General features: G+C 42.7%; 1 protein-coding gene across 1 annotated transcript; it reads left to right on the top strand.

Annotated features, from left to right (window-relative positions):
• Positions 1-2939: 2939 nt before the first annotated feature.
• Positions 2940-21443, top strand: LOC124613506. Its single transcript, XM_047142215.1, has 3 exons — positions 2940-2963; positions 13165-13229; positions 21092-21443. The coding sequence occupies exons 1-3, from the start codon at positions 2943-2945 to the stop codon at positions 21441-21443; spliced, it is 438 nt and encodes a 145-aa protein (XP_046998171.1). The 5' UTR covers positions 2940-2942.
• Positions 21444-21649: the final 206 nt, after the last annotated feature.

A 21649-nucleotide genomic window follows, 5' to 3' on the forward strand; every position in this document is an offset into this window, starting at 1 on the left:
GGCCATTACACTTTGCGTGGCATCGGAGACGTGTGGACGCACGTTAGCGCTGAGCAGATTAACTCCCTTCGTGAGCTGCCTGGGTCGTTTACTCTTGATGGACTTAACGTAGGCTACGGGGTATTTTACCATGATCGAGAAATTCGATGAATAACGAAGCTCGGACGTCGAAACAGACGGTGGCCATCACCCTGCTTGTTTACGCCACAGCTTTGAATTTTTTTTAAGACGAAATGATGACGCATGCTTCCACTACACTACTTTTGCGTCACTAGATGTCTCACTAAGTTATCCTAGAGTGGCAAATACGAATTTAAGCCGGTTTAGTTGTTACGACGCTTCGTACATTTTCATTTAAACACTTCTTATATTTAGCGCTGTAACAGTGGATTGTAAACATTTCTGTATCTATGCATATGCTACTCTTCACACCAGTTTGAAGTTTAGTGCGTGTCTCCTTTATACTGTTACAGTTTTAATGGCAAGCTGTGTAAAATATTAATTCAATAGAGTTTGGAAATAACTGAAAAAAGTACAAATGCACCATTCCTGCGCGTCTTATTACAGTTAAAATGCTGTACTTCATGGCAACAATTTTCGATAGGTGCTGTGAAATCTGATGACACAGTACTCCCACAGAAAAGCCAACAAAAAGCTGTCAGCATACAGTTGATTTACAGTTTAGAAAGCCTTTCGTTTCGTTACGGCCAACCATGTACAGCCTGTTCAGTGAAGACTGAGTCCTACCTGGGAGTTTTTATAACCCTGCTGTTCAGTCGCAGTAAATCAGGAAACATTTAAGAGGAATTTACTATGGAAAAAAATCTTTAGGCAGGGACATTAAAAATCACATCTGACTACAAAAATCTGTGCACATCAGGAGCCACACAACGACGAAACAAGCAGTGTGTCACAAGACATGTCACACACTTCAAGAGGTTCTAGAAGGGACATAGAGACTCAAGTTTCACATAGGAACCCATATCCGAAACGCCATGCAAAGATGCCGGCACCTGTAAATGTACAGTCGTGCTCAAAAGTATGGTGTGCACTTGATAGGGCTTGAAATGAAATTATGAATATTTTTGTACTGGATCCTTTGGAGAAGACCTAGAGAAGATTGCAGTCTTAGCAAAAAGGAACGAAATGATTGAACTATACTGTTCTGAGAGATTCAGATCCTCGAAAGAGGAGATACGAATTCGAATCACAGTCCAGCACCAAATTTTTCAACGTCTCTAGTTCAATCAAGTACAAGTAAAATAAGAGATCTGTTCCTTTAAATGGCTATCGGTTCATCAAATAAAATAAAATTTTCTAATGTAAGTAAGTTTACTGGCGACTGTATTTCTGTTTGCCATGACTTCCGTTATGTCATTTCACAACGTAAACTGGCTCTGCCCAGTTGGTAATGAAGGAACGTGATGTTTAATGCGGATTATGGATTATAACGTCTTTCTCTTGAGGTTACCAGAGGTAAAATAAATCTGTTTCTGCCTCTTAAAAGTAAATGCCTGAACCCACGCAGTGCACCTGTGATAATTAGTTCCACCAGACCATTGTGACCACATTTCCCAGACTCAAGAGTGTGCTGAAACGGATGATGTGCTTAGCTTACAAAATTAGTCACGGTGGAAAAAATGCGAGTCTATTAAATGGTTAAGTAGAAGCAAGCTTCTAACGCAGAGATTATACTATTCTCATGTCAGCAGGATGTAAAGACTCTTCTAGGCATCATAGGCCCGAAGTAAAGCCATTTTCAATATTCACAAATTGAGCAAATTTCTTAGTTCGAGAAAATCCACTGTGAAGTGTGAAGTCACAGGATAATTCGATTATTACCGTCATTATGACTATGATTTAAATCATACCGCTGCTGGAACACATGTGTTTGAAGATCATTTAATGCCTTTTGGTCACTATAGAAGTAGTTTCCCACGAACAGGTTCTTTTCCCATCTACGGAATCCTTTTCATGTTAATATTAAACATCAGCAATCACTCGTAGATTACATTAAAACTAAAGTAATTGATGAAGACGTCACTCGACAGCAAAAACGCACTGCCTTTCTTCATTTACTTGCGCCTAGAAATGGCTATCGAGTACTGCCAAACCAAAAGGCAAGAGATCTTACTGCCTTCCGATATACGTCGCTGTCAGTTCTTCCATACGATTTGGTCGACATGACCTGTTTCAAGTTGTGTATGACAGACAATTTTCTAGAAAATCAATTGTTTTTACTTTGAAATAAACAGAAAGATTTTCATTCTAAGCTATCCAAGTACAAAATGTTTGCAATATTAGTTCAAATTTAATATTCGCTTCTATAATGTAGGAAAGTATTTCACAGTTGCAAAACTCGCATCCGACTCATTGACCTTACACTTAGTCGCTGGTATCGTGTTGAAGCTGCATGGGCAGCTGTACCTGTCCACGCCATCCAAGCTCTGTTTGACTCAATGTCCAGACGTATCAAGGCCGTTATTACGGCCAGAGGTGGTTGTTCTGGGTACTGATTTCTCAGGATCTATGCACCCAAATTGCGTGAAAATGTAATCACATGTAAGTTCTAGTATAATATATTTGTCCTATGAATACCCGTTTATCATCTGCATTTGTTCTTGGTGTAGCAATTCTAATGGCCAGTAGTGTAGTTACCAGCTGATTGAGCGCTAGGATGCTTTTCTGTCCCATGACGCTCAGAACGTTAGTTGTTTGAGTCGTACCAGCGTCCCTGAGGAGTTGTGGAGGTCGCGGTCGTGGTGTGCAGGCAGAGGCGCGGCTGCCCCAGTGACAGTGGCGGAGACAGTGACCGCTCGCGGCACCGCCGTTGGGTACCGATGAGGCGCTCGCCGCCACCAGCGCCAGCGCCGGTAAAAGTCGCGCCGACGGCATAAATACGACGCCCCGGGGGCGGCCGCCACACTCCGTCCCGGGCCGCCATGAAGCCGCTGCCGCTCACGGTGAGTACCTCCCACAGTGAGATCATCAGCGGACTATCGCCTTTACGATGTTAGTTTCTACCTCACCAGAAGGACTAGCGTGATTTTATGGGTAGAACGGTAAATTCTTCACACTTTGGTCTCAATGCTCTACCTGAGATTTTTGCTTTACGATGCGGGTACCCAAAATAACGGAATTATTTTTTAAAAGCGTTATATTTTCAAATTGTTTACAAAACAACCTAATCCCCTTGAATATACTCTCCGTTGCAACTAATACATTTGTCCCACTGCTGCTTCTACTGTTCAAAACATTTGTAATCATCTTTAGAAGTTCCAGACAGCTCATCCGTCGTTATTACCTTGACTTCTTCAAAGTTGTCAAATCGGTGTCCTTTCAGACCCTTTTTGATGCGTGGAAATAAGAAAAAGTCGCACGGAGCCAGGTCAGGCGAGTAAGGTGTAAGGGGCAGCGGAACCGTACCATTTTTAGAAAAAAAAAACAGCTCTCTAACAGCGGTGGCTGGGTGTGAAGGTACGTTGTCGTGTCTGCCACAAATCGTGTCTTTTTTGACGAACACTGTTGCGCAATCATCTCAAAACTTCAAAATAAAAGGTCTGATTCCCGGTCTGATCTGGGGGAACGAATTCTGAATGGCATCAAAAAAGAATATCAACATTGTTTCGATGTTTGATTTGTCTTGACGACATTTTTTTGGACTGGGTGACGATGTCGTCTTTCACAGGCTCGAGTCTAGCTTTGTTTTAGGGTCGGAACCATAACACCATGGCTCATCACCAGTAATGACCTTTGATAGAAAATCTTGATCAGTTTCAAGCTGTTGTTTCAAGGCACGATATGTTTCACCTCGACGTTGCTTTTGACTGTCAGTCAGAATCCGAGGAACAAACTTCGCTGCAACCATTTTCATTCCCAAATCTTCCCTTAAAATTCGCTAAACCGAGCTCAGATAACCCATTAATCAATGACTGTTCAATTGTCTGTCGACGGCCTGTGAGCACGAGCTCTCGCATTTTTTCAATATTTTCGTCGATTCGGGCAGTTGATGAACCTCTAGAACGAGGTTTGTCGTCAATAGACATGTCGCCATTTTTTAAATCGAGCAAAGCAATCTTATACCTGAGTTTTTCCCTTAGGGCCATCTTGGTAAGCAGTTTTTAACATTAAAATGGTTTTAGTAGCATTTTTACCGGTAGACAACACAATTTCACAGATGAACGTTGTTCACTTAAACCTGCTATCATAAAAACGGAACAAGAACAAAAGAGCACTACCATAAACAATGCGGCAGAGATACGTACTACACAATGTCCGCCCACCGCAATGCTTTCCCTTCAAGATGTCAAAATTACGAAACGTACACAAATTATAGAACGTAAAGTAGTTGCTTAATATGCTACAAGCATCCAAGTATGTGGAAAATTATGATACTCCAATTAGAACGGACAACGTGATTTACGTAACATCGAAAGCTATACATACATGAAAGTGCCTCTGCAGCTGTGTTTAAGTGAAAGATGTGAACTGAATTTGCCATGTACAAGTGGATGAGCGGGTGCCATTTCCAGCTTATGTCGGATATATACAGTGTGCTAGAGAACATAATGTTTTTCTTCTAAATTTGAGAACTTGTACGAGGGTATATTTTGAACCTTTCTCGGAAAGAGCGTTGATCTAAGAAAAGCTATAGCTTATTTGGTTTCCTGTAGCTCGGATAATTCACCGTCCATCCATTGATGCTGTGTCATGGGTATAGACGGAAGGAACTGAACACAGCGATGGATATCAACACACAGTCTACTAGAGCCAGGGCACGGGTGTCTTCTTATCTGCTAGATGTAGTTACTTGTAGGTCGTCTTCAGCTGATTTGAAAACATTTAAGATAATTCCGTCCGAGTTGCACATTTTCGATTAGATTACATGTTTCTGTCAATGTGGATCACCTTTAGATCTAAGTAGTTGCTTCAACAGCCCGTCTTATCCACTCAGAACCCCATAACAGACTGCTCTGATATTTGATTCCAACAAGACGGGTTACTGACGCAGTTACTTAGATCTGAAGATGACACAGAGTGAAAGAACGTGTAATGTAATTGAAATAGTGCAACTGAGACGAATCAATGAATGAGAATTATCTTAAATATGTATAAAACTGCTGAATCTCTCAAAAGTATTATGTCGACTATAGTGACTGAAAACTAGTCTAGAGATGACGGTACTACTCGTCATTTGCATGTGTGAAGAAACTCACACAGGCGACTTCCTAGCAAAATAGATTTCAATAATATTCATCGTACTCTGGACGAAATAGAAACCGTGACAGTCGACATCTGAGATGAGTATCAGGAGAACCACACGGATCGCCGAATATGAAGAAGACATTTCGGGACATGGAGCTGCCAATCAAAGTACAAGTTAACGCCAGTTGTTCACGCAAAGCATGTCGATTGCATGAGTGTTTAATGCCTCCTGCACGGTGATGGCATACATCCTTTCGGACAACTTGACTTCAACAAAGTCAGCAAATGTCACAGTTCATTGGTCAGTGGTTCATTCGTCAGTCTGCTGGTGCCCCAACATTTGAGAACACGTGATTTCTATTGATTAGTCCCGTGTTGCTACGGAGGGTATTTTCAACTCTCGCAATTTCAAACCTAAGCTGCAGGAAATCCGTGATCTGCTCGTAAGAGATTTGCCACCTGGAATTTTCGTTAAACAATTGGGGCACACAAATTGTTGGAAGAATTCACGGCCGGCCGCCGTGGCCGAGCGGTTCTAGGCACTTCAGTCCGGAACCGCGCTGCTGCTAAGGTCGCAGGTTCGAATCCTGCCTCGGGCATGGATGTGTGTGATGTCCTTAGGTTAGTTAGGTTTAAGTAGTTCTAAGTTTAGGGGAGTGATGACCTCAGATGTTCAGTCCCATAGTGCTTAGAGCCATTGAACTATTTGAAGAGTTCACGGTATTAAAACATTCTCGATAACGTCTTGTCCGAACTTCAGGATGACATTCGCTTCAGGCTGCGTGCTAGTTTATGGTACCAGCATAACAGAAATTGTCACATTTGGATCGTCTGGCCAGAGTATATCTTATAGACATCTTCAGGCAGAGAATAGTTGGAAGGCGATGCACAGTCATTGCGCTTACGCTTTCTCCTGGGCTCTCCTCTACCGACTTTTTCTTACGGAAATTACTAAAGGCAATTTTATACTCATAATTGGTAGGAACAACAGATATTATGTGGCCTATGCAGCATTCAACATTATAAGATGGAAATTAGAATCAGAGAGAGACTGAATTCAGTGTTACACCATCGTCGTCATTTTAAACAGTTACTATAGAGTTGTGAAGACATAGATCCGAAATTTTACTCGATGAAGTTCACTAGACTATTCAGATGTTTTGTTCAGCTTACCGAATGCTTAGGAAGTTTAGTACAACAACAGGAAAAAAACATCATTCTAACAGTTCTATAGAAACTCTACGACAATTTTCACTATTATATTCCTTGAAGAAATGTGTTCAAGCTGTAACACTGTGCATCTTCGCAAATTTTGAAAATCTTATTTACTATAACCTTTCATTTGGAAGGTTATTATTACAGACAGGGCTAATCTAGTCATATATCGTAACTAACCAATACTATATTTGTTTGAGGTCGAGCATGCTAGTTTTCTTGACTTTTTATGGAAGTATAGGCGCAGCATTACAAAAGCTAACAATTACAGGTAGTTAAACGTAGACACACACCTCAGCAGCAGCGGCTTCTGACAAGTGCCGAATATATGGATTAAGAGTGGAGTTGTCATGATGAGGAAGGACGCTTGATGACTGTTACCCTAACATAGCGAAGATATACAAAGTGTTAACGATAATATGCCTTACATACAGTCCATACATGTTGCAACTGGTATTTATGGAATTAGAACGTGATAGCGTAAATAATTGGTAACCTAACGTCGTGACGAGGCAGTGAGACTATGTTGAGTTAATTGATGGTCTTGTTAGCTTAAATTATAGAAACGACAACCAATCAGAATATGTATGTCAATCACATGACACACTTGAAAACAGAAGACTGCAGTGCATTTTTATTTTCCAATATGTCTTTGGTGTTGAAATTACTAGCGACAGAGAACTAAGGTTTTTAAAATCTGCTTATGCCGCTGCCTGTCACTTTCCCGACTGTTTCTCCCATACTACATAACACTTTTTTTTCGTTTTCCAAGGACAGCTGTCTGTGGGACGAGTTAACGTCAGTTTAATTTTTGACACTAGACGAGACTGTTTACTGGTAAGAGACTTCTTGGTATTTACGTTCTTTCTATGGTTGACGCTGAAAGTATAAAACCATCACAGTTCATTTCGAAACGCACACTTCCACAGAACTATATCCAAAGTACTTTTAGCATTTCAAGTCTCAGTAATTTCTTAAACGATGTTCGGATTAGCGCTACAGATATCAGACTATAGTAAATTATTTTGGAATGTTGTTGTAATTGGCAGGTACACTTTGTAATCTCGTCATGTGTGACAGAAAGAAACGAATGGAAGAACCAAGAGGCGGGACTTGAGAAGAAGAAATGCAGGAAGAAAAATGCGACAGAACTGCAGTAATAATCAACAGCGACATGTTGCATCTCAACTACGTCGTCTGCACTGCCTCCATTTGTGCATCATAAATCGCTACGAAGTTGCATTCTTCCTGAAAATCTCAGTTGTGGGTTCAAAATAATGGGGAGACTACTACCATATACGAGAGCCGTTTGTTTTATAATGAGCGACATGTTTGAGAGATTTCTCACGTTGGCTGCGAGGAAAGTGTCACGTGCCAAGAGAAACCTCTTGAGTGCACGGATTCTTTGGTTCTCTGCCATAGAATGCCATGCAAGTGTCCTTGAACTTCCCAGGTAGCAACGAATTTCAAGTACAGATTCACGCAAAAAGGGTATTCAGATGTCTAAGCAGTGACAGCTGAATCAGAGGCACAATTACAATATATGAGGGAGACGATTAGAAAAATGGGAAAATAGTACGAAGTGAGGATAAATATAAGAATAACCTAAGAGATAAGAATCAGCAGATACGGAAGTTCCTTGGAACAAGTGATATCTTTTAGGTACTTATGACGATTGATTACGGAAAATGGAACCTATGTGCTTTTGAAAAGATTTGTTTACACTAAAAGAATTCCAAAAATTGTGATAGAGACTCTCAAAGTGTTCTGCCTGGGGTTTACTAATATATAGTAGTGAATCAAGGGCAGTGAAAAAGAAAGAGGAAAATATCTGGATATTTTGAAATTTGGCTGTAGAAAAAAATTGCTAGAAGTAAAAGGGACCGACTGAATGACGAGTGAAGTACTCCCAACAACGGTAGTGGAAATAAGACTAGACTACATGATCAAATGTATCCGGACACTTATGAGGGGACATTAATGTCGGGTGTGTTCACCCTTTGCCTTTAGGGCGGCTTCATCTCTGCCGACGACACTTTCAAGGAGTTGTCTGAATGCCTTCAGAGCCATGGCAGCCCATTCTTCCTCAACAGTCGAAACCAGAGAAGGTAGTGGTGTCGGATTCTGGGTCTGGATCGAAGTCGACGGTCCAGCACATCTCAAAGGTGTTCCATTGGGTTCGGGTCGGGGCTCTGCACACTAGTCCATTTCAGTAATGCTGTTGTCCACTAACCATCACCGTACAGATGCTGCTTTACGATACAGTGCATTGTCATGGTGATACAAACAACCATCGTGTCCGAGCTGTTCCTCTAGCGTAAGCAGTACACATTGTTGGAAAACATGTTCACATCGTTCCGCATTTAGCGTTTTCCTTAGCTCGGTAACAATGACTACGTAGCAAACAATGTTCCTCGGAACAGGGCACACATAGGAAGGAAATATCAATGACTGCCAAAATAATGAAGGGAGTCAGTGAATGTTGCAGGAGTATACCAAAGTTGACGGAAAAATATCATTATAATGTATTTTGATATACTCGTACAAAGCAGAATACTCTTTCAGACCTAGCCTGATATACTGCAGAATACCTACATTAATACACCGTAAATCTTATATGTTTGGATAAAAATGTATTTCCGGGAAGTGAAACCGCTCGCAAGAAAATGATCACACCATAATTCCCTTTCTCTAATTGTTTGAGCGTTCATTACTACCAGCTCGCACTACTTCGCACCTGCAAGGCACAGATTCAGTAGGATTACCACTGAATTGCTGATGAATCAGCTGTCGTTCATCATGAAGAACATGTCCAGGCCCGTTTCACTCGTGTGAGGAGCTACTACACTGTGATCAAAAGTATCCGTACACTTGGCTGAAAATGAAAAGTTCGTGGCGCCCTCCATCGGTAATGCTGAAATTCAATACGGTGTTTGCCCACCCTTAGCCTTGATGACAGCTTCCATTCTCGCAGGAATACGTTCAATCAGGTGCTGGAAGTTTTCTTGGGTAATGGCAACCCATTCTTCACGGAGCGCTGCACTGAGAAGAGGTATCGATGTCAGTTGGTGAAGCCTGGCACGAAGTCGGCGTTCCAAAACATCCAAACGGTGATCAATAGGATTCAGATCAGGACTCTGTGCAGGCCAGTCCATTACAGAGATGTTATTGTCGTATTACCACTCCACCACAGGCCGTGCATCATGAACAGGTGCCCGATCGTGTTGAAAGATGCAATCGCCATCTTCGAATAACTCTTCAAGAGTGGGAAGCAAGAAGGTGCTTAAAACATCAATGTAGGCCTGTGCTGCGATAGTGCCACGCAAAACAACTAGGGGTGCAAGCCCCCTCCATGAAAAACACCACCACACCATAACACCACCACCTCCGAATTTTACTGTTGGCACTACACACGCTGGCAGATGACGTTCACCGGGCTTTCGCCATACCCACACCCTGACATCGGATCGCCACACTGTGTTCCGTGAGTCGTCACTCCACACAACGGTTTTCCACTGTTCAATCGTGCAACGTTTACGCTCCTTACACCAAGCGAGGCGTCGTTTGGCATTTACCGGGTGATGTGTGGCTTATGAGCAGCCGCTCGACCGTGTAATCAAAGTTTTCTCACGTCCCGCCTAACTGTTACAGTACTTACAGTGGATCACGATGTAGTTTGGAATCCCTGTATGAAGGTCCGGATAGATATCTGCCTGTTATACGTTACGACCCTCTTCAAATGTCTGCGGTCTCTGTCAGTCAGCAGACGAGGTCGGCCTGTACGCTTTTGTGTTCTACGTGTCTCTTCACGTTTACACGTCACTATCACGTCGGAAACAAATGGTTCAAATGGCTCTGAGCACTATGGGACTTACCTACTGTGGTCATCAGTCCCCTAGAACGTAGAACTACTTAAACCTAACTAACCTAAGGACATCACACACATCCATGCCCGAGGCAGGACTCGAACCTGCGACCGTAGCAGTCGCGCGGTTCCGGACTGCGCGCCTAGAACCGCTAGACCACCGCGGCCGGCTGTCGGAAACAGTGGGATGTTTAGAAGTGCGGAGATTTCGCGTACAGGTGTATGACATAAGGAACACCCTATCACCTGACCACGTTCGAAGTCCGTGAGTTCCGCCGAGCGCCCCATCCTGCTCTCTCACGAGGTCTAATGACTTCTGAAGTCGCTTATATGCAGTATCTGGCAGAAAGTGGTAGCACAATGCACCTATCATGAAAAACGTGTGTTTTGGGGGGGGGGGGGGGGGGCGGGGCGTCCGGATACTTTTGATCACACTATGTATGAATAAAATGTTCAGTAGGTTTTAGAATGATAAATGCAGAAGATTTACCCACGTGCGTTTCATTTCACTCTGATAAGTGTTATTACAAGGGGTTCTTTTGAGCTATTCATTTACAGTGCTTTCCCTACTTACCAACAGATTATTTCCCAACCCTATAGCTCAGTTTGATAGCGCGCTACATGTAACTAACAGGTAGCAAGTTCGGACCCAGTTAGTGAAAAAAGAACAACATTAATAGGCCAGTAATGGAAGGTAATGGAGTGGCATATAATTGCTGATCAACAGACTACTCGCCAATAGCCTGGGTAAAATTCCAAACCTCCCCGTAGTACTTCCTGTGTCGTAAGAAACAAATATCTGACCTGAAACGGCTGAAGATTTCAGATTCCTTCACAGCTTCCTCTACAAAGCTTATAGAACCGACTATGGATTGGGGTGCCATTGAATAGACTATCTAATGCTAAATAGATCTACATCTTCGTCTATATTATGCACACGACTACTCTGCAATTCACACTTGAGTACACTTCTTCGAGCTGCCTTTAGACTATTTCTCTACCAACCCATTCTCTTACAGCGCATGGGATAAATGAAGACTTGAATCTCTCTGTATGAGCTCTGATTTCTCTTATTTTGTGATTATGATCATTTCTCCCTGTATAGGCTGGCAACAGTAAAATATTTCCACATTCATAGGAGAAAGTTCGTGACTGAAATTTCAGGAAAAGATCTCGCCGCACCGAAAAATACCTTCGTTTTAGTGATTGCCAAACCAACTCGCTTATCATATCCGTGACACTCTCTTCGCTCTTTTGCAATGGTGCAAAATTAGCTGCCTTCTTTGCACTTTTTCAGTGTCTTTCATCAATCCAATCTGATAAGGATCCCACACAGCAAAAAATATTCTAGCAGAGGACGGACAAGCGTAGTGTAGGCAGTCTCTTCCGTAGACCTGTTGCATTTTCAAAGAGTTCTAGCAATAAAACGTAGTCTCTGCTTTACCTTCCTCACATTATCTATGTGATCGTTGCAATTCAAGTTGTTCGTAATTGTAATTCCTAGGTATTTAAAAATCAACAGCAGTAGAAATAATAGTTGCTGTGACAGGCGTACGTGCTAGTAGTTGAATTAGTAGTAGTAATAGCAAAGATGGGGACGGTGGTAGCATTAGCAGTATTAATAGTGATGGTATTAATAATACTTGCTGTATGGTTACCTATATATTTAAAACGTAAATGAAGACGTGTAACTGTAGACAGAAAAATAAACTTTCGCATAGAGAGACAGGATGCGACATTATTCACGGTGAACTGTTTTTTTAATGGGTTTTGTTGCATTCTGCGACCCAGCAGGTGATCTTCTAGAGAAATAAATGGCGAAAAAGAAGGTGGGGACTGTGACTGTCGTTTTCGGGCGCGGAATGGCAAGCTTATCAGTGCTGAATTTCAGTTTTCCTTCTTTCTCACAACTTTCGTTATTATTATCATCAACAACACGAACACGGCACTACACTATACATGCGCTTTTTTACAGTCACCTCCACGAGACGGTTATAGTTACGACGCCGAACACGCAAAGCATGGAAATGAACTCCCATACTGCATGACAGAGCGTAGGGGAATGATGCGACATACCCCCACCGTCGTACTAGGCAACGTCCTCCGACCTTAATGGAGATGAATAACGATGATGATGAAGACGACACAGCAACACCCTGTCATCTCGGGACAGGTGAAAATCCCTGACCCGGCCGGGAATCGAACGCGGGACACCGTGCTTGGGAAGGGAGAACGCTACCGCGAGACCACGAGGGGCGGACACGCAAGGCATATAACTTCGCAATACAATCGAGTAACTGACCCTCATTCATCCTTTTTCCTTTCTTCGTAACCCCTGCAGTAACGATTATACGATTTTCTTTTTAACGGAGTTCGCCAAGCACCACTGCTCTAGTTTCGCTGTTTCTGCATCCTCTCGCGTGATGCCAACGATTGTCCTCAGTACCTCATTGAGATGCACCTCACCATGTGAAACTCCTCGGGGCATTGCATCTGCAAGTGATTGGAGTCCGGCTTGTTTTGACGTTCTGTTACTACAAGCAAACAGAGCGTTCCAAACACTGTACCTCAGACACCAGCGTATTTTTTCCTTCAGCCACAAATCTGTATCCTAACTGGCTGCTCTTTCTCGACAACCGAGAAAATGACACTCACTCAAAGTCATTCTACAGCCGTTCTACAGTGATGCTGTGCTCCACACAGACACACACACACACAGATTAACGAAAATATCGGTTTCCTGTATTGTCAAATATTCTTTCTATATAGCACATGTTCATTTTCTACAACGTGTCACATCTTTATACGCAAAGATACAGTATATCTATTTATGTAGCAACAAAGTCAGTTTAAATCAAACACGTCATATTTTGTTACAGGCTTTGGTCGTCACTTTACTGGCGGCGGTGAGTGTAGCGGAAGATGTGTCTTCAATTGATGTCAGGTAAGGTTCCGCACATCCCACGGAAAGTTTCAGAAAATATTGTGGTTGAAGTTTTCTGCTACCTTTTCACAGAGACACTGGTTTATCACAAATGAAAAAAATATCACACACAGAACGATAACTTCAGAGGTTATGCGTTGAATGTTTTCAGCTTCGTAACATTACTACTTAAATAAAACGTAACAAAAAAAAAGCCACATGCATCATCATTTGCTGTGAAAATTCTCTTAGCACGTTATTATTCACCGTGATCCCATGGAGGAATTCTTGAGGCGTTTGTACTTGAAAGTGTCTTATAATTCTACGAGGGCTATGCGGAAAGTAAGGTCCAGTCGTGCGCGAAACGGGAAACAGTGAAAAACCGTTGGAGTTTTGCAGTGATGTGTTGGGCAGTGTCTCTAGTACGCCAGTCGATCGTGTCACGTCACGTCCTTGAAAATAGTGTCTCCCGCCAAGTAGTTATTTAAAGGCGTGGTGAGAGATTTCGCCTAATTTCGTGCAGCCCCTATAATATGTAACTTCCATGCGTTTTCTCCTCCATGAAAATTCTCGGCCGCACTCTACAGCGGCAATTAAGATGTTCCTGCTGCGTTTTCGATGGGGAGCGGCTGATCACCCACAATACAACCCGTAACTAGTTCCTCCTGAGTTTCATATCTGCTCACATAAACTTCTGGCAATGAACACAACATTTTGGCAGAGGCAGAGGCATTGAGAATTGTCGGAAAGCACAGGCGGCTGCCAACTATACCGAGGATGTTGGAAAGTTGGTGCAACACTAACTGTTGCAAATAAAAATTGTTTGATTTTCACTGTGGTCTCCATTTCGCGACGCATGGGACCTTACTCCCCCTCGTAATTAGCGATTTTCTTGATTTTTTTTCGTGACAGTGGTGATGTTGAGCGTTTCCACTACTTGCTCTGCTCCTTCATCTCGGTGTCGTAATGACGTATTCGACATTTACCTGTCTGCGATAACACAACAGTAACTTTTGGCGTAATACTGCATCATTTCCCTGTTTTTGTTTAGGTATTCACTTGTTCGGAATCCCAGTTCGGGCGTCTTGGTAAGCTTGTCATGTCTACCAATGGTCCATAACCGAACTGTGACTGCTAATCCACGTTTCTCACTAAGTGATAGGCGGCCTTATTTCGGATAATGTTCCAGACTAATTTACCCGCAGTAAAAACGTCTATTCTGCTCTATGAGTGCCATGGTGTGGACCGGGATATCACATTTGGCACCTAGCTAATAAATAATTTCCTTGGCTTTTTTAAATTTCCAAAAAAGAGATATGATTAATCCCTCAGGGTTCCATTTTCTCAACGCAGTTTCCATATAGCGTTTTTGGTACTTTAGCTTCAATCTGTGAAAAAAATAACAGAATAAAATTTAAGTGGTGAATAATGCTAGGAAACGTAATTGCTCTACAATACAAGGAGGGTGCTTACTCTTCATTATTGATGCCGACAATAGGACCGTCGTAAAAATGAACGTCATTGTTCTGGCAAAGTTACTCGCAAACTGTAAAGGATTCGGGCAACACTGTGCAGCGGCAGCAAGTCTTTCCAGAAGGTCCAACAAGCTGTGCAGAGAAACTACCATGACTGGCCAAAGGTGGTTGTCTTGCAGAGTGAAATTATTCCCTGCTGCGTCGGTATGAGGAGGATAATGTCTGAAGCATGCCATCTGAATTTATATGTTGTTCCACGTGGAACAACATATAAATTCACTCGTCCACCTTAACATATACCACGAGAATATTTTTGCCTATTGTGTTTTAACACATTTCTGTAAAGACGCACGAGTGTGGTCATTCTTTCCCGATTAAAGGTTTTTAAGCATCCCTGCTAAATGCGACGCATATGTGTACACACACAGGCACACACACACACACACACACACACACACACACACACACACACACACACACGCGAGGCTTTCCGGACCAACGCGTCCTGATGTTCTACTGTGTGACATATTCCTATGGGGCAATCATCTTGGGGTTGAAGCTCTTTCTTTCTGTGTTTGCTTTAACAATACGTATGCTTTTGGATAGGATCTGCCTTTAGCAAAAGACAATTTTGTTTTTTAACCCAAAAATGTTTCACTGCAGTTGCAGCATCTTCAGTGGCCTCTTGTTTTTCATCTGTTAAAGATAAAGAATGTTCTTTACTATTTGTATACATGTAACTATTAGTTTTTAAATCGTAATTACAGATATTTAAAGAAAAACACATAAATTATGAATTGATACCTTTTTACCACACGGTGTGGTGTTTCTGATGTTTTGTGTTTCTACAGTGACTGTTTGGTTCCACAGTTTGTCATCTGCAACCACATACACCTTAAAGTAGGTACATTGTTTAAGCCAAAATTACGACTTAAAAAATTGTTATTTCTATGCCTGATATATATATATATATATATATATATATATATATATATATATATATATATATATAATGTGTGTGTGTGTCTATTTACATAATGTTTCACTTACATTCTCTTTTTTCTCGTCTTCATCACTATCAAACCCTTTATATTGAGTTGCCACTTTGTCACTGTCACTGTTTCACTGTTTACCAGCTGTAAATGGTTCAAATGGCTCTGAGCACTATGGGACTTAACATCTGTGGTCATCAGTCCCCTAGAACGTAGAATTACTTAAACCTAACTAACCTAAGGACATCACATACATCCATGCCCGAGGCAGGATTCGAACCTGCGATCGTAGCGGTCACGCGGTTCCCTACTGAAGCGCATAGAACCGCACGGCCACACCAGCCGGCTTACCAGCTGTAAAAACAAATATGGCGGGCGGTGGAAGGTGTAAAAACAAGATGGCTGACAGTGGAATAGTTGAAGGTGTTCCTGGCGGATGTTCTGAATCTTTCAGAGGTGTCTGTGATTTTGTGTGTGTGTGGGGAGGGGGGGGGGCTGGGGGATTGGGGACAGGGAGGGGGGGGGGGTGAAAGCTCGATTGGTCGGTATTGTCTAATAATTCTATGCCTATGGGGCATGTTGTGAAATTTTGTTACCAGCGGAAGTTTAAACTTTAGTAGTTGACAATATGTGAGACTCGTCCATAAACAGTGGTTCTTTTCAGAGCTAAAAATTATCTGAACAAAAGTATCCAGACAATCTATGTAATGCAGAATTGACCACTAGATGTCATGAGATACGCACCCGCTAGTTTAAAGGTGGCGTGGAGTGTAGTCTTGGCAGCAGAGAAGCAGTAACAGTCGGGTCAGATAGCATCAGTCAAGAGAGCTGTGACCAGTCAATGGATGTCACCTGAGAAACAAATCCATCAGGGACATTTCACCCCTTCTAAGGCTACACAAACTGTTAAATCGAGTGTTACTGATGGTAGCGAGGTGAAATGGGAAGGAATAACCACATCTAGGTTTAGACAGACCTAATGCACTGACACACAATAACCTTCCAGAATAGAGATGAGTGGTTCTAAAAAAATAAAATAAGCATCAAATGAGCCGAAGGAATCACTCGTGAGTTTCAAAATGTTACCAACAGTCCCGAGAGTACGACGACTGGGCGCAGATTGTCCTCATAAGCAACACTTAAACGCAGTCAATGCTAAGCGAAGCTTGGGGCGGTGTAAAAGGGCAACTGCTAAACAGTGAATGATGGGAAACGAGTGATCTGGTGTGAGGATATAGCCTTTGGCGATGCGATGGAAGGACTTGTGTTTGCCGAATTTCTGGAGAACGTTGCCTGTCACAATGCCTAGTGTCCGCAGTGAAGTATGGGCGATATGGTATTACGTTATAGGGACGCTTTTCGTGGTTGGATTGTGAGCCCCTTACTGCGCTTAAGAAAACGCTAAATGAGGAAGGGTAGGAGCGCGTTTGAACCATTGGGTCAGTAGAGGAACAGTCCGGCGGCGACGACTGTTAGTATCAATATGACAATGCACGATCTCATAAAACAACTTCCGTGAGGTAATGGTTTGTAGACAGTGGCATTCCTGAAATGTATTAGCCTGCCGCGAGTCCCAACCCGAACACATTTTTATACCTTTGGGACGAGTTAGAAAGTCAACTTCGATCCAGACCCAGGCGTGGAACATCTCTACCATCTTTGGCGGTCTAAGACGCTGCAGTCATGGACTGTGCGGCTGGTGCCGGCGGAGGTTTGAGTCCTCCTTGGGGCATGGGCATGTGTTTTTCTCCTTAGGATAATTTAGGTTAAGTAGTGTGTAAGCTTAGGGGCTGATGACCTTAGCAGTTAAGTCCCATAAGATTTCACACACATTTCAACGTTTTTCTACCGTCTTTGATTTTCGGCTGTTGAGGAAGAATTGGCTGCTATTCTTCCACAGACATTCAGACATCTCGTTGAAAATGTCTCCACCAAAGCCACCAAAAAGTGGAACACCTTTCATCAGATAGTGTCTTTAGTAACGTTTATTTTGTTTTTGAAAATTATGATTGAAAAATGAAAGCTTATTACATATGTTACTGCTTAAATTAGTGAAATAAAGTTCTACTATACGCTACATTTACAGATTACAAGAATGTAAAACAATACATGTAAAAAAAAGAGCAACTCTACCGAATATGGCCACAATAGTTCGCCATTGCTAAGGAAACCGCGCGACCTTAAACTGACCCTGCGCTCCCTATTGATTTAGTGTCATATTCGTTTTTCAATGGAAAATAGAATATAAATTGTATTTCCCGTCTGAGCTTGGCAAAACATGATAACAATATGAAACAGGAAACAATTGCTAATGCACTACCCTGATTAACAATATTCTACAAAAAATGAAAAATGTCCATAATTACACCTCGTGTCTAAGTCAGCCAACAGGATACAGTTAGCAAAAAAAGCGATGCATAATCCCGTACATTGAGTAACTCTCGCAACTGTAGACCTGCAGGGTACAATCCTAACAGTGTGTTAAAACTTTTATTCAGTGGAAAAGACAAACTGGCATAGAGCAGTGGTTATAAAATCACATGGAAGCACTGGGAAAATATATATTGGTCAGTCGGACAGACTTATGGCTATTAGGTTACCTGAACATGAAAGGAGCTGGAGATTAAGAAAGAAAGAGTCAAACATTGGCGATAATATTTTAATAAAGAACGGCACATACGACGCAGAACGTGAAGTTTCGCATTGTGAGACGAAAAGCAGGAAGAGTGCGCTACTTGAAACACTGGAAATCAGCAAGCATTTGTCACAGAATGCTGGTTTAATATTAAGTGACCAAAGTCAGTTCCCTTTTTGTCCTGTGTTAATTAAGTTTTAGTTTTAAAAACTAGATTCGAATTATAAGTTCAGCTTTGTTTTTTATCGGTTATTAAATGTATCTCCACGTAATAAAAATTATTTCCCTTTTTAGGTAACGTTAACATTTTCCCATCGCAAAAAATTAAAAAATACAGTATCTCCTATGTAAACAATCTAAGTGTCATTATATTTGTTCCTTTTTTATCTTCCATGGAGGTATAGTGAGATGAACTGACCTATAGACTTAACACTGTACTCGATTTGATACTGGAGGCGCCATGTTGGATGCCACACAACATACCGGGCTACCGTTTGCGACTGCTTCATGTTCTTAATTTCTGTCGAGTGCGTACATCAGTTGTTTTAAACAGAAAATGTTGCAGTATTTTCGTGAATAACACAGTGTTGGAACGTATTTTCAGATATATTTCATTTCTCAAGTGCATATTTGATCCACTAATACGAGGCAATTTGCCTCGTTAATGTAACTTTTTTTTTTAATTACGAGTGTCAAATAACCAAGAAGAAAAGTATATTATGTGGAAAGGATACTTCTATAATCCAGAATCTTCGTTAGTACGGACCGATGAAATTGATGTTCAGTCTAAGTTCTCTTCCCGAAAATGTAGAGAACATACTTTGCCATGAGTGGTCGCTTTCCAATCTTTCCGTCTCGCAGCGTTCCCACAGACAACTTTTAGGGCTGCATTGACGGGGAAATTCAAAGTCACATGACAGAAATAAAACCATTTCAGTATAAGTACACAGCACATCCAAAATTCATGTATATGAAAGAACATTTCGCTTGAATGAGTCCACACGTCATTGCGTGTGATTAATTTACACTTAAGACTGCAATCGAAATAATTAGTACAGCAGTGAACGACACAAGTTTGGGGCAATTAACATGGTGGACGACGGCTTCATGTTCGTGACGACGAGACAATTCCCCTTATTAAACCTCCATGGTAAGTTCCGTATAAACAATATCTGAGCAAGACTTACTTCATTTTACTTATTAAGACAAAAAGGAATTACAGACATTGGTTGTAAGTGGGCATTGATTCTAATCAATGGGGAAAGTTGAGAATTAGTGCCGGACTGGGATTCGAACCCTGGTATCCTGTTTAGTAGGCAGATGACCTCTAAGACGTCCGGACACAGTGATCTTCGCAACCGCACGGAGTACCCTAGGACATCCCCGTCAGACCCAAATTAAGAACTTATCGACACATTACTATTGTAGTGCCCCTTCCCGTTATTCTAGTTACTCGCTACAGTTCGCCGTTTTCCTTAAGAGTTCGAACCTGGTGTGCACCTGCACCGAAGAGATCACTGGTCGCGTTGGTCGATATCCAATGACTGTTAGCAGAATATGGAATCGGTGGGTTCAGGAGGGTAATACGGAACGCCGTGCTGGATTCCCAAGGACCTCGTATCACTAGCAGTCGAGATGACAGGCATCTTATCTGCATGGCTGCAACGGATCGTGCAGCCACGTCTGGATCCCCGAGTCAACAGATGGGGACGTTTGCGACACAACAACCATCTGCGCGAACAGTTCGACTACGTTTGCAGCAGCATGGACTATCAGCTCGGAGACCATGACTGCGGTTACCCTTGACGCTGCATCACAGACAGGAGCGCCTGCGATGGTGTACTCAACGACGAACCTGGGTGCACGAATGGCGAAACGTAATTTTTTCGGATGAATACAGGTTCTGTTTACAGCATCATGATGGTGTTTGACGAGATCGCGGTGAACGCACATTGGAAGCGTGTATTCGTCATCGCCATACTGGTGTATCACCCGGTGTGATGGTATGGGGTGCCATTGGTTACACGTCTCGGTCACCTCTTGTTCGCATTGACGGCACTTTGAACAGTGGACGTTATATTTCAGCTGTGTTACGGCCCGTGGCTCTACACTTCATTCGATCCCTGCGAAACCCTACATTTCAGCATGATAATGCACGACCGCATGTTGCAGGTCCTGTACGGGCCTTTCTGGATACAGAAAATGTTCGACTGCTGCCCTGGCCAGCACATTCTCCAGATCTCTCACCAATTGAAAACGTCTAGTCATTGGTGGCCGAGCAACTGGCTCGTCGCAATACGCCAGTGATAAACAGTGGTATCGTGTTGAAGCTGCATGGGCAGCTGTACCTGTACACGCCATCCAAGCTCTGTTTGACTCATTGCCCAGGCGTATCAAGGCCGTTTTTACGACCAGAGGTGGTTGTTCTTTGTACTGATTTCTCAGGATCTATGCACCCAAATTGCGTGAAAATGTAATCACATGTCAGTTCTAGTATAATATATTTGTCCAATGAATACCCGTTTATCATCTGTATTTCTTGTTGGTGTAGCAGTTTTAATGGCCAGTAGTGTATGTATGTGGTGTCTGTTCTTTCGGACATTTGGGAACTAAAGAGCAGACACCATATGTATATATTTGATCTAAGTTTGCGACATTCCGTTGTTACTTGGCTATGTCCTAAGAAGCCGAAAGACGGTTCGTGACCAAAGAGATGTAATTTAGCAGAACATTAGGAAGTATTTCGTAGGCTAATTGACGTTTGTACAACTATTTTTACAGCAATATGGTGAGCCTAACAACGGAGAAGCCCACAGGCCCGGAGAAAATGCCTGGCGAGTGGGTGGAGCGCACTATGTGGAAGATGCGCTGGGTGCGCGAGTGGCGCCAGAAGATGATCTGGGTGCCAGTCTGGAAGAAGGTGTGGGGGCCGATGCACATCCGCGAGTGGGTGCCCATGCCGCGCGCGCCGCCGCAGATGGCCGTCTCCTGGAAGCAGCTGCACAACGTCAACGCCGAAGACGCCGAGGTCGGCGACAATGCCGTCTACGACCAGCAGCCGCAGCAGCAGCAGCAGGTGCCGACCAAGAGGTCTCTACCCAGGCCCGTACTCGTCGCCAGGACCGGCAAGTGAGGGCCGCCTGTCTTTCCCCCACCTGCTGTCTCCTCGCCAGCAGTTTCTCGTATCCTGCACTGGTGAACTGTTCGTGCTGGAAGATTAGTTCCTCGTGGAAAGAATTTGTCGGTAGCATCGTGCACTATCGGACTACTGTGTTGGTGTTCAGCTGATTTGCAATGGACCTCCCGTTTACTGGTACAGTTGACTCGAAACTGAGAAAA

Source organism: Schistocerca americana, chromosome 4 (assembly GCF_021461395.2).
Source record: "Schistocerca americana isolate TAMUIC-IGC-003095 chromosome 4, iqSchAmer2.1, whole genome shotgun sequence".
Lineage (NCBI taxonomy): Eukaryota > Metazoa > Arthropoda > Insecta > Orthoptera > Acrididae > Schistocerca > Schistocerca americana.

Excerpts from the sequence above, each read along its gene's own strand:
- LOC124613506 (XM_047142215.1), top strand. The coding sequence starts at position 2,943 with ATGAAGCCGCTGCCGCTCACG. Across the intron at positions 2,964-13,164 it reads TGAAGCCGCTGCCGCTCACG|GCTTTGGTCGTCACTTTACT; the intron begins GTGAGTACCTCC and ends ATTTTGTTACAG. Across the intron at positions 13,230-21,091 it reads GTGTCTTCAATTGATGTCAG|CAATATGGTGAGCCTAACAA; the intron begins GTAAGGTTCCGC and ends CTATTTTTACAG.